The 13,461-nt window shown below is 39.5% G+C and overlaps 4 protein-coding genes across 4 annotated transcripts; 3 read left to right on the top strand and 1 right to left on the bottom strand.

Annotated features, from left to right (window-relative positions):
- Positions 1 to 202: 202 nt before the first annotated feature.
- On the top strand, positions 203 to 1,838 carry LOC107185912 (putative tRNA (cytidine(32)/guanosine(34)-2'-O)-methyltransferase). The gene is made up of 5 exons (XM_015573688.1): positions 203 to 425; positions 507 to 576; positions 659 to 858; positions 1,007 to 1,401; positions 1,477 to 1,838. The coding sequence occupies exons 1-5, from the start codon at positions 305 to 307 to the stop codon at positions 1,783 to 1,785; spliced, it is 1,095 nt and encodes a 364-aa protein (XP_015429174.1). The 5' UTR covers positions 203 to 304; the 3' UTR covers positions 1,786 to 1,838.
- Positions 1,839 to 2,052: 214 nt separating this feature from the next.
- Positions 2,053 to 4,721, top strand: LOC107185734 (serine-rich adhesin for platelets-like). The gene is made up of 4 exons (XM_015573489.1): positions 2,053 to 2,070; positions 2,153 to 2,393; positions 2,697 to 3,839; positions 4,178 to 4,721. The coding sequence occupies exons 1-4, from the start codon at positions 2,053 to 2,055 to the stop codon at positions 4,585 to 4,587; spliced, it is 1,812 nt and encodes a 603-aa protein (XP_015428975.1). The 3' UTR covers positions 4,588 to 4,721.
- A 3,337-nt stretch (positions 4,722 to 8,058) lies between these two features.
- Positions 8,059 to 11,424, top strand: LOC107185832 (excitatory amino acid transporter-like). The gene is made up of 10 exons (XM_015573598.1): positions 8,059 to 8,174; positions 8,388 to 8,578; positions 8,651 to 8,738; positions 8,827 to 9,025; positions 9,115 to 9,325; positions 9,590 to 9,871; positions 9,975 to 10,208; positions 10,462 to 10,656; positions 10,729 to 10,863; positions 10,930 to 11,424. The coding sequence occupies exons 2-10, from the start codon at positions 8,505 to 8,507 to the stop codon at positions 11,135 to 11,137; spliced, it is 1,626 nt and encodes a 541-aa protein (XP_015429084.1). The 5' UTR covers positions 8,059 to 8,174; positions 8,388 to 8,504; the 3' UTR covers positions 11,138 to 11,424.
- Positions 11,425 to 11,703: 279 nt separating this feature from the next.
- LOC107185870 (ER membrane protein complex subunit 6) lies at positions 11,704 to 12,995 on the bottom strand. Its single transcript, XM_015573642.1, has 5 exons — positions 12,890 to 12,995; positions 12,444 to 12,604; positions 12,282 to 12,374; positions 12,169 to 12,188; positions 11,704 to 12,050 (listed from the first exon to the last, which is right to left on the bottom strand). Exons 1-5 carry the CDS (start codon positions 12,924 to 12,926, stop codon positions 12,020 to 12,022), a joined length of 342 nt encoding a protein of 113 aa, XP_015429128.1. The 5' UTR covers positions 12,927 to 12,995; the 3' UTR covers positions 11,704 to 12,019.
- Positions 12,996 to 13,461: the final 466 nt, after the last annotated feature.

Genomic DNA, 13,461 nt, shown 5'->3' with positions numbered 1-13,461 from the left:
AGACGATATACATATATGTATATGTTATGTAGCGTGGAACCAAAATTGGTAGATTCCGACTATTATTCCAGAATTTGCCGCTTGGTGCAACACTTGCCGGGAACAACGAATTCCCGGGCGTGAGCACTCTCATCACAGACGAGATATAAGAATAGACCTACATGCTACGCAGTCTAGTCTATACCTCGTCTGTGCTGGCCTCTGTGCTTGAGCACATGATGGCACATGATGTTTTACTAGCGCCATGTTAAGTTGACTAACCTGTAAATGTGATAAACAAATACTGTACACAAATTGATTAAGAATGGGTAAAACATCAAAGGATAAACGGGATATATATTATCGTCGGGCGAAGGAAGAGGGTTGGAGAGCAAGAAGTGCATTTAAGTTACTCCAAATAGACAATGAATGTCACATCTTGGATGGTTTGTATTGTGAGCAGTAATGACTATCCAGTATGTTTTTGAAAAATTAAAATACAGTATCTTATTTGTGCTTTGAAATAGGAGTGAACAAAGCAGTGGATTTATGTGCAGCACCTGGAAGCTGGAGTCAGGTGTTATCGCGCAGACTAAAGTGAATATATTACATTCAGGAATTTCTGTATGATGTACATATTTTATAAAGTACTTAACTCCTTGTATTTTTCAATATCCAGTGAGAATTATAGGAAGGCCTTAGAGACTGGAAATGCAACAGCTCCAAAAATTGTTGCTGTTGACTTGCAAGCAATGGCATCTTTGGAAGGAGTTATACAAATACAAGGGGATATTACTAATACCAATACAGCAGAGCAAATTATTGCACATTTTGACAATGAACAGGCTGATTTGGTAGTCTGTGATGGAGCACCTGATGGTAATTTACTACACAAGTCCCTAAGATTGAAGATCATGTGAAAATATAAATAATTCACCAGATTGTCAATCTTAGAACAGACATAATTAAGATGTGCCTTATCTCAATGGAGAAATAGTAATGCCATTTATGTTTTGTTTAATTATAGTTACAGGTCTCCATGACATGGATATCTATATTCAATCACAGTTATTACTTGCTGCTCTAAATATCACAACTCACATACTCCGAAAAGGAGGTACATTTGTGGCAAAAATATTTAGGGCTAAGGACGTTACACTGCTTTATTCTCAACTAAAAATATTTTTCCCTTATGTTTACTGTACAAAACCTAGTAGTTCACGTAATTCAAGCATAGAAGCCTTTGTAGTGTGCAAAGATTATTCACCACCTGAGGGCTACCAGCCACATATGCTAAATCCTCTCTTGACACATAAGCCATATGATTTTAATGAGCTCACAGGAGTTAATAGGGTTATTGTGCCGTTTGTTGTTTGTGGAGATCTTAATCAGCCTGATTCTGACACATGCTATCCCCTGGATGTGAGATACTTGAATCTATATATTATTTTCCTAAAATACAAACAAACTGATATGTACATATGTACTTTTTTTCAGTATGAAGGAAAGGAGTACACGTACCATGAACCAGTACAGACACCTATCGCGCCACCATACGAGCAAGCTTTGTCCTTATTAGAAAACAGAGACACTGATTTCAGAAAATCCGATGTCAGTGTCGTAATAGATAATCTAAACTCAATGTCTATATCGGATTTCAAGAAGATAGCGAAGCAAAAACGGAAGGAGACAAATGAAAAAATAATAAATTCAGATAATAAAGAAACTATTAGTGAGGATGCATTAGGTCTTACTGAAGTAATGTCCACCCCGCTATCTGATAATACAAATGATGATAATGAATGAAACAGTGCACCGTATTGTAAGCGAACAATAAAAGTGACGACTTTGTTATTAAATTTCGTAAATATACTATTTGTTTTCGGAAATCATGATTATTTGAAACCCCTACTTGTCTAATTGTATAGGTATTCTGTTTAAAATTCAAATTCTATGAGTGTCAGTATCATTTTGTTTATTGTTTCGGTACACGAGTATCCCCGTGTACCTCGTGTTGACTAGAATGAAACAGTAAACATTGAATCGTCCCAGTTGCGACGACCTCGTTCGAACATGACGCGAGCCGAGGAGGTATTTATCAAAAGATTTGCAACCATTTCAGTGTTTCACACGTTGGAAATTTCTAACGCGGTAAAAATTTTACATTCAACAGACAAGCAGAGCTTGTTGCGTCTGTAAGAAGTTGTTCTGTTGTGTCCAGTGTCGGGAACGACACGAGAAGAAGAAACATTCGGACAGGCCGTTGAACTGTCCGCTCTGTACGTCTCACAAACTACCGTTGCAATCAATCGAGGATAAATCGCTACTTTACCACATAGTGATTACTCATCTACCTCTTTATTGTTATTTGTGCGGTGAAATATTCAAGCATAGCAAGGACTTAGAATCGTTCGGTAACTATTGTCATATTTTCTATAGGGTGATCCTAAATCACAGTCATGAATTGAATTTTTGCATTCTAGAGTTCAAAGACAGGAAAGATATTGTACAATAGCTACCGCGAAAGTGAAGAATTTTTAAATTTTACTAGCATGATATTGATCCGTTCATTCATGAGGGTTTACGGTACCCGAAAGTGCTGATTACGATAAACTAACGCCGTAGTTTTGTCTGTTCAATATTTTCATTTGTTAAAGTAATAAAAATAAAACGTTGGTCTGAATAATTTTTAATTCTTGGATGTTACATCGACAAAGGCACGTGCAAATGGTGGCAGTCTCAACATCGGCATTCACTACTGTCCGACCAGAAGTCCATACTGGGGACACCGCCGTTAACGTCAGACGGGAAGGAATCATCTATAAATAATGAATATAATGGTAACTTTGATTCACTGACCTCACCTCCAGAACTCTATAGGAACACGAGCACACCCATGGTGGTCGGTCAGAAAAACACTTTGGATTTCAAGACACCAATAGTCCCAAACTTCTCCTTGAAGACACCGAAGACCAATTCCGCGTCATTAAAGAATCAAACGCACAGCGGCTTCCAAGAAGACAGTTCTAACAGCAAGTACGTGAGTTTTCCATCTTCCACGTCTCACAAGGAAACGCCGTTTCGTTCGTTGTCCACGAATCGCGAGAATAAGGGCAATTCACCGACGAATAATTCTGGACAACTGGGTATCATGATGGAACAGGAAATACACACTTCGAACGTACATTACGTTGACAATCACGGTATCGAGGACATGGAGTTGACCGGCGTTGAGGGTGAAGCATTGCCTGACTCTAAAAGTTCAGAGATACCCGAGAAACGATCAGAATCCTTGAAGAAAGTACGATTTTCGGACCAATATGAGCCTCAATCAGAGCCTTGTAAAACTAGATCCTTCAGCGTGACTGAAAATGAGGAATACTTCGAGGCATGCGAGACTCTGTCCGAGATGAAGGAGTCCCTGGAGAACTCACAGATCCAGATCTACGCACAGAACACGATGAACTCGCAAAAGGAAAATCGTAGTCCAGATGGAGGTAGCGTGAATGTTAATCAAGCCTCGGCTACGTCGAGGGTACTGATGATGGTTGTAGTGGAGAACAATTCCACCCTTTCGACTTCTGAACTTATAAACTCTGGTCTGAAGAAGCTGGAAAGTATCACTTCAGGCAACAATCTATCGAACAGTAACCATACCTCTTCTGCATGCAGCAGTTCAGTGACGACTGTCGATAGCTATTGCAGTGCCTCGAGTCATGATTCCTATACTACGTCGAACCATGCAGTCGGTTCCGTTAGGCGAGACTCGGACTCGTCGAACAGCAGCGGGAGTACCAGCTCTGGAGGACTCTTTTACGCGGTCGCTAATGCTGTGAAGACTGTTATGAAAAGCTTCTCTGGTAAATATATGATTGTCTTTTGTAGAAATGTAATTACGTCCGTTGGTGGTACAACCGACCAGATAATGATTCGCGTTGAAACAAATATTAATTTTCTAAAAGGGAGAGTCTTGAAAACGAAGTCCTATTTGCAAAAATATTATTCTAGATATTCGACATGTTTTTTTTTTTATTAAGAATTACCCCCTTGTCGATAATATCGCAAATAACGAATCACCAAAAAGAATATGTGGTTGTAAGAGAGAGTCCTATAAACAGAATTCGACAAAGAATCTTTCTTCCATTCGACTACTATTCAAAGAGTTTTCCATTCTAATTTCTTATTACTTCACCCACAGGTGTAGGAACATCTAGGAACAGTGAAAGGGAGCAAGTTTCCCAGAGGGATGACGTTACTCCAAGGCCGTCTACGTCCGACACATTTAATCCGATGTCGAGCTTCGCGGCTTCGCTTTTGCGGAGACCTGGGAAGCGTACAAGGGACAGTTTAGACAGCCCATCCTCGTCCCACAGGCAAATGGATTTGGCGGTTTCTTCATTGGAATCTAGAAGTCCACTTGCCAAAAGACATCGTGGATGGTACAGGATAAAGGCCCGAGAACCGATCGCACGGATGCGGAACAGTCAACTTACGTCACCCAGAGGAGTGTCCTCGGAGACTCAAGTCTTTCATCAGGGATCGTTATCCGTTGGCGACACGGTTCTTCCACTTCCCTCTAGGGCACACCAATCTACACAAACTGACTGATACTGAATTGTATTTACAGCTTTCAGCAGCTGCTTCCTCCGGATATAAATCACGTTTAAGTTTTAATTCCGGTTTTAGTTTTAAGTCAAGTTCTGTTAAAAGTGAGCTAGGAAATTCATATGCATGCGTCAGTTCTATCAGTATCCACTGTAAGAACTTACATAATGAAAATGTGAAATAACAGTATTTTTAAAGGCTGATTCTTCGACGTCAGTTTTTTATTAGGAAGTGACAAGAAAATTGAAACATATAATTCTGTATGTACGTGTTTCTGAACTGCTCTACGTACTCGTTAATCGTAGTTTTTATGTTTATTTGCACTGTTTCATTGTATTTATAGATATTTGTTTATAATATAAGTGAAAAATTTGTTTTTACAATTGTTAAAGGAAATGAAGAAATAAGAAGTGTGTATGTATGTGTACGAGAATAATTGCGAAAGTGTTATCAAATATTTCAATAATCTATCAATAATGATGTGTCTACATTAATATATATTTACGTATACATAATAAATATTATTAAGAGTATCTGTGGCGCCATCCATGTCAAAATGGTCAAGCTATTAGCCAATTTAATGTCTACCAGATTGCGTGTTTTGCCACGGATGGCGCCACCAGGCAAATTAACCGTTTCACCTTATCGTAATCGAAATTCTCGCACGAGTTTTGACATTTTAGCCACAGACAAGATATAAGAATTAGACCTTCGGCGAACAACTTTTTTCCTGAGCCTAAATCTTTAAAAACCAAAATTCCCTCGCCAGACATCTCTGTTCTTCAGCTTAGATCTAACATTATCTTAATATTCTAATATTGACTCTACCGAGTTGAATTGTTTTTGTCGGTTAAACCTTCATTGAAGGACCCAAACATCTGGTACGGTCATTTTTCACATTGAAAAAAAAAAGAACACAGGATCCAAGAGAAACTTATTCAGACGAACGAAGGGTTTCGAGACAACTATCAATTCCGCGACGTTTTATACCTTAAGGTGTGTTCTCCCACCCTGCCATTTCGTTTTACGCGTCTGTTGGAACTCGAAGCACACGTCGATGCTATCTTTATTATTTTTCGCAAATCACAGCCATTTGATGGATGCATTTGACATCTGTGGAGAATTGTATTGCAGTGTGTGATGATTTAAAACACATACTAGGTCATCTCACAAACTCGTGTGGATTTCTAAAGAAACGTTTACATCGATATTTGATAAATTTCTGAGTGCTGCATTATCCTCTGATTTAATTATTCTCCGTTAGTTATTGACGTCTTCTGAAATATACACGGTATCACGTAATGTAGTATAACAGCGTAGGTAGTGATTCTACGTGAAAGAATAAATTGAAAATATAAAATGGAATGTTTTCATTTACGAGAAAATTGACTTTGAAAATCTGTTGGATAAGCGTGCAATTGAATAGGATTTGTCCAGCACGTCTGGTCATTGAATTCCGTTTCTACTTACTACTCTGGCGAATATACGCGTTCCAGATTAATTTTCAAATTTGATTCTCTCTTTTCTACATTTTCCTTACCCGTTTGTACCACCAGTTACATAACAACCTGTACAAAGGGCATGTGCATAAAAAAAAAATGAGCGACCTTGAAATTTGCCTCGATGTTATGATCGATTAAAACCCACTCATTAAAATTGAATAACCCTTTCGAACCACCATTATTCCAACATTGGTAATTTACTAGTAGTTTCTGTTACGAGAATAATGGTAGGTATACACGTGGACTCATTTCTTCTGACACGGAATTCAATGAAACACCCACAAGCACCCCATCGAGATGCGAATCAGCGTATTCTCTCATTGCTCATATGTGTGATCTACGGTGAACCCGATATTAGTCTACATATAGTCATCACTCATAGCCATCATTACCAGAAGAATTAGGTTACCTCCCAACGGATATACAAAGGGGCCCTACAAATTGGACTGTATCCTGCGCGCTTTCGAAATAATCCGCGGCGAACGTACCAATTGCGATCCGCATTTCTGACGAACCCCGTCCAGGAGAGAGATCCAATTAGATCACCATCACTTATGGATTTACCAACGGATTCCGAAGGTGAACGTACACGGTCTATTGTCCATTAATTTGATAAGCAGAGGTTTACGTGGTTAACGTGACTGTGCAATTCGCTATTAAGCGATCCACAGCAGACTCGTGTCGTTCTGGAGACAGTTTCCATGAATTTTCAATCTTGGTCAAGGTAACGAAGATGTTAAAATCATCTTACTGGAGAGATTCGTTTACACGATTACATGATTTACTTCGGGTAATCGTAACTCATTTTTCAGGCAAATGGTACACAGATTATAGTGTTCCCTTTAATTGGACGGAACAAGCCTTCCCAAACGGCACGCGCACGCGGTTGCTTCGTGTACCATTTACGTTCGCAACTACGCCTTTACTCTTGGGTGTACTTAGGTCGAGACACAGTAACTCGTTAATACGTAATGATTTCTTTTAACGTATCTGGAATTCAATTGAAGTACGTTTCTACAAACGAGGGTATTGATTAGCAATTACGCATATAATTGAGGCAGCAACTGGTGAAGAACTAGGCCACAAGAATGCACGGTTACGTGTACGCTCATAAGTATAAGAACACCTGTCGTACATGAAGAACATAAACAATAAATGAATTATTAACACTAGAACTACCAAAGCAATCAAAATGACTGGTATATAAAAATTCTCCTATAAAAATGATTACAATGTCCTAACAATATGTTTTCTGAGATTTTTTGCAACTTTTATTGCAATACATTGGGTCATCTGAAAAGTTCGTGAATTCATATCATATTCTTATTTACTACCTTCGTACAAATTAATTCCAATTTTCAATCAATTCCATTGTACTAGTTATATACAACTTCGATTTTTTTTCTAAAAATAAAAGCTTTTCTAATTGGGTAAATGCTAAAAAATTTCCCCCCCAGTTAACCTCGCATTTCGATGAGTTACTTAATACCCATAGAAGCGACAGTGTTATGCATCAGAAGGGGTTCTCCACCATCCGTAAACAGAACAATAAAATAAACACAGACCGCTCGGACACACTTTCATCGTTCGTGGAAGGGCTCGTCAAGGGATGAACGGTTCGTGGTCACCTATTTAGAGCAATTTAATCGACGCCGTGGATCCAATCGACACGGGGTCTATTTCTACGAAACAGACTCTCGCGCGCGGTACACATTTTTCTCCCTTCAACATATTCAGTGCCGTGCGACCTGTCGTGATGAGTGCCCTCTTCCTGTAACCGTCCCATCTCTTTCGCTCTAGGTCCCCGGCTCCCTTCGCTCTTTCGTCGTTCGCCAATCCTCTCCCTCCCGCTCCTCTAATCAGCTTCCTGGATGGGGCGTATTATCTACGGCGATGGTGGATCGTAACTACGCGATACCTAGCCAAGTCCCGGGGTTTCGATCGTACGGTAGTCACTCGGCTGTCCATCGCGCGTAAAAGACCCGCGACAAGATCCCGCGATTACGGATGTCGCTCAGATTGTTATACGATTCCGTGGTGTCAGTGCAGTGATCCTGGAACGGTGCTTCGATTACCACGGATCCCCAGGTGTGACCTTCTACGAGAGACCTGTTCCTTTAGGTGTTCCCCTGTTGACTCTCTGTCATTTGTCTTAGTGTCCATTACCTTGGAATTGTTTTTGTTTTTTAGTATACAAAATTTCCTTACGGAGAGTAATTTTCTTGACCGTATAATAAACCGCAGGGTTCAAATCAAGCTTTCGTTTTGTACAGCAATGATCTTTTTCGTTTGTAAAAACAGATGTCGCAGCGGTGAAGACCGCGGGATGATAGAGAACGGGTTCAGGATCATCCTCGTGCCCAGAAGGAGGCTCTTCAAGAATTCTTAAAGCGGTGCTGTCGCCGGGGAGCAACCGCGATGTCGTTTTCGCAACGTATATCCGGGGCCGTCGCGGTCCTCAGGGGCACTTCGGAGATCAAGGAACCTCGCACGTGAGATCCGCGATCCTCCGATCAACCTTTTCTATTGTATCTACCACTTCTTTTACGCGGAACTATTTCCAGGTCGTGTACCGACGACATCGAGAAGATAACGTCCGAGGACGAGGGCAAAGTGCGTCATCAGGTGACGCCGCTCGACAGATTGCAAATTGTTAGTGGCGGTCCATTGTAGATTTTAGTGATGATTTTAGTTAGATGTATCCGACAAGTTAACCACGGTACATAAATTGTAACTGTAGGTAGTGGATTGGATAACGGAGAACATGCTTCTTGTCTTCACCGTGATCGGAGTGTTGATGGGCATTATTCTTGGTTTTTTCGGTCGATTAGCCAATCCGTCACCCACGTCTATCGCTCTCATCAGTTTTCCCGGGGAGCTGCTTATGCGGGTGCTGAAGATGTTCATATTACCGTTGATTGTTTCGTCTCTTGTCTCCGGTGATTATGCAACGTTTGCGAAATTCATTCCGATGGGATGAAACGTTGCTCTTTACAGGCCTCCTCGTACTGAACCGACCATTTTCCAGGAATGGCACAGCTGGACGCCAGAAGTTCAGGTCGAATGGGCGTCCGAGCATTAACGTATTACACCGTAACGACTATTATTGCGGCTATAATCGGTATCACGATGGTATTGATGATCCATCCTGGCGATCCTAGAATCAAATCTACCATACCCGTGCACAGACCGGATGACATCAAAGTGTCCACCCTGGACGCTATTATGGACATCATTAGGTACTGTTGGTGGAATAGATACTAGTATGATCGTAAAATCGCCAGGGAGCTACAAATTATTAAGTTTTCAATGCCGAGAAAAATAAAATAAAATATTTTAGTGATTCCCGTTGGTTACCAGTAATATCTTTCCGAATCGTTAAAGCAGCAAGACCCATTTCGTCAATCTTATAATTTACAATCATACCGTATCATTTCCATTGTCTGCGCACAGAAGACAGAGGAGAACGTCCAGTATAATAAACGATGACTACTATACTCTAGAAACATGGTGCCGGAGAACCTGATACAGGCGTGCTTCCAACAAGCGCAAACCACTTACGTAAAGAAGAAAGTGTTGGTCATAGGGAGCGCGAATCAAAGCGATTACGTTCTGGAGCCGACGTTAATCTATAAGGACGGGATGAACGTGATGGGAATGATAGTGTTCTGCATCACGTTCGGCCTTCTCGCCGGACAGATCGGTGAACGTGGGAAGCTGATAGTCGACTTCTTCGTGGTGCTGAACGAAATAATCATGAAACTCGTCAGTATCGTTATACTGTGGTGAGCGATCGGGTCACGGCTTAATTACACGCTTGGTAGTTTTCCCGCTATTGTTCGATAATTCGACGAAGTAATGTGGGCTCGAAGTCTTGTTATCACGCAGGTACTCCCCGTTCGGAATCATGTGCCTGATAGCCGGCAAAATAATGTCGATCACCAATTTCGCGGCAACTGCTCAGATGTTGGCTCTGTACATGATCACAGTGATCCTGGGTCTGCTAATCCATGCTATAATCATCCTGCCCACGATATTTTGGTTGTTGACTCGCCAAAATCCGGCCGCGTACTTCCGGGGTATGATCCAAGCTTTTGTGACAGCCTTGGGAACAGCGTCCAGGTAGCGATCGACGAATGTGTTTAACCCTCGAATAGACAAATAGCTGTACTGATAACACAAGTAGCGAAGCCTGAGTTCATTTATCCATTTTTTTTTTCTTATCAGACTTTGTATAAACGGCTGCGGACTTGAATTTGTAAATTGGAAAGTTAGGTGAACCTTTTGGGAACCTGGGTCAAAATAGATTAAGTGCAGCCGCTCACGAATGAAACTTACAAAAGATTGTGCGTTTACACGTTCTCGATTATTCTAGCGCCGCAACTTTGCCAGTGACTTTCCGTTGTCTTGAAGAAAATAATAAAATCGATCCGAGAGTGACTCGGTTTGTTGTGGCGGTTGGTGCCACGGTGAATATGGACGGTACAGCGCTTTACGAAGCTGTTGCCGCGATTTTTATCGCTCAGGTGAATGGGATTTCGTTAGGATTGGGAGAAGTTATAACAGTCAGGTTTGTATGATGAATGTGATACGCGTGGATGTTAATGCTGTCATTTATTTTCATACTCCTTCGTTTCTACAGCGTTACAGCGACCCTAGCGAGTATAGGAGCGGCTAGTATTCCCAGCGCTGCCTTGATAACGATGTTAATTGTACTCACAGCCTTGGGACTACCGACTAACGACGTTTCATTGCTGTTTACTGTCGATTGGATACTGTAAGTTCACTTTTCATGTTGTAATTGCGAATAGTTCGTAAATAATATTTTCTTTGATATTCGAAGGGACCGTATCAGGACACCCATAAACGTTTTGGGCGATGGATACGGAGCCGGAATAGTTTATCATTTAAGCAAAGACGAGCTCTACAAAATGGACCAGGAACGGAAATTAGAAGGTCTCGAAAAGGGAACACCACTAGAGGACATCTCGGAGAGTTGTCGACGCGACAGCGCACCTGCTCCCGAAGAAAATTCTGAAACAAAGATCTGATTCACAAAGATATCGACCTTCTTTCGCGGACTTTTATAAACTTCTCAAACGGTGCGACGGCATAAAAAAAAATTGTGTTCATCCTCTACCCCCTTCCGCGTTCCATGAATTGAATGATTGCTACGGAGAGAGAAAATTGATAGCGATGAAACTTCTTTCACTGCCGAAAAAGTTTTGGGACCCGAATACATTGTAATTTAATCGATGATATCGTTACAACTGTTGTTAATGATTCAGTAGTAGTATTGTAATCAACGGATATACGGAGTGCAATAAAAATGTGAGCATGTCAAGTACAAAGCGATATCGTTATCTATTTTTAATCGCCTGTTTACAATCTAATAAAAGTTGTACCGTTTTCAGTATGAATTAATGGAGAATTCTATTGTACAGAAAGTGAAACGCAAGTGTTCTTATTTACGTATTTATAAGTTTAATTTGTTACAGGCCGAATATGATATTATCGGTTCATTTAATGAATTAAATGTCCTGTCACACATTGGATGATTTATCCGATAGGAAGAAAATGTAGGATTTTATAAATTTTGTTTACAATGTTTGTGCGCTGTAACTTGTTATTTGTTGTATGCATAGTACGTGGTCATAAAAATAAACGGACATAACGTTGTAACGATTTGAGTGTTTATATCCTGAACAAGATGTAATAATGAACGAAATTGGGCAGGTGGAACAGTGGAATAGATGTATTTTTGAAAGAATTTATCCTATGTACATACATATACAATACATCACGTTGTGCTTCTTCAACAATATTATTACTCTGGCTAGTAACTCGCGAATTGCTTGTGATATATTTAATTAAATAACGACATACTTATTTAGTTAAAAAATATATATTCTTAATGCTAGAAATCCTTTGGATCAGTATACATGTACCATACCATATAAAAATCTGATTATAGATTAAGGAAAATGTGTGAATATAAATATTACACTTATAGATTTGAAAAGCAAATAACATTCAATGTTTGTGGTTGAACACAAGCATTTTAATATTTTAAAAAGGATACGTCCAAAACAGCACATATGTCTGTTGCATGGGAAATTGTTTCTATTAAGGAAAACATGTATACCATAATAAGAATACGGTAGGAAAATGCATTTTTTATAATATAAAGGATACAAATAGACCTCCGAAAAATCCACCCGTCAAAAGATTTCGTCTGCTTATAAAATATTTTTTCCCTTGACCGCCAGCTTTTAGTAGTAGCATTGCCTACAAAAATGTTATAGTAACTTAACAAATTGCAGAAGCAACAATATTCTATTTCTTAAATTTTCTTACCCATAATCCAAATACTGCAAAAATGTAGAAGCCAAAACCGTATAAACCTGTTAATCCTAATAAACCAGCTGTACCACCTGACAAAGCTGCCATTGATATCCTACAATACTCCACAACAGCAGCATTATTTACAATAGCTGCTTCACTATACGCAACAATTTCTGCAAAAGTAAGTGCAGTCAATTACATACTAGCCTACATTTATCACTTGAATAGATGAAGAATGTTCACTACTAAAAACAAATCACTTCATTCAGAAAATGAAAAAAATACAAATCCTATTAAATTAATTAAAATTTCACTACTTTATTGTAACAAGATTGTTACAATAGCATTGCTTATTGTTAAACAAAACCATAACCTATAACAGAAGTTACAAGCATTCGATCCTATGAAGTATCAAACATAACTGAGGTAATAAATAAATTAATTTTTTCAATACACACCTCCTTTCTCTTGCTTTGTCTTTATTTTCCCCAACATTATTGTACTTCTGTCAATGTAAATGCACAATTTATATAATTTAACCTAACAAAACATTCGTTGATTACGTATATACAATGACAATGACTGTGTTTTGTCGGCTACTCCTGTCAGGACACGGCACAATGTGCCATCTATATTAATCCAAAACTAAAATTTTTGTTGATAACTGCTCATGTTCTGAAATACCGATAGTGTAAAAAGTCAGGGATTTTCTGCTGCCCTCTACGTTATGAGAACGGTGAATTTGTGAACTACGTTAAATCCATTCGAGCTCAACTAGTACCATGGTCGCAAACGGATTCTCTTCCGTCCGTTCGCTGTAAAGGAGACGTATAATCTAGAAAGGAGTCTTAGGTTCAACTCCCGACGGACCTATTGGTTTTTTTTCGCGTACAAAAAAGTTATTGCGTTTCATATTGTTTTTATGAATATGTATATGTATTATTATGTACATTTGAGTAAATTATTTTATTATTCCATTGTTATTACAACAGTTTAACAGTGACAAGGAACGCATGTATATTTTCAAATA

Source organism: Dufourea novaeangliae, unplaced genomic scaffold (assembly GCF_001272555.1).
Source record: "Dufourea novaeangliae isolate 0120121106 unplaced genomic scaffold, ASM127255v1 scaffold56, whole genome shotgun sequence".
Classification (NCBI taxonomy): Eukaryota; Metazoa; Arthropoda; class Insecta; order Hymenoptera; family Halictidae; genus Dufourea; species Dufourea novaeangliae.
The sequence above is the reverse complement of the archived record's forward strand: the minus strand, read 5'-3'. Positions and strand labels throughout refer to the sequence as shown.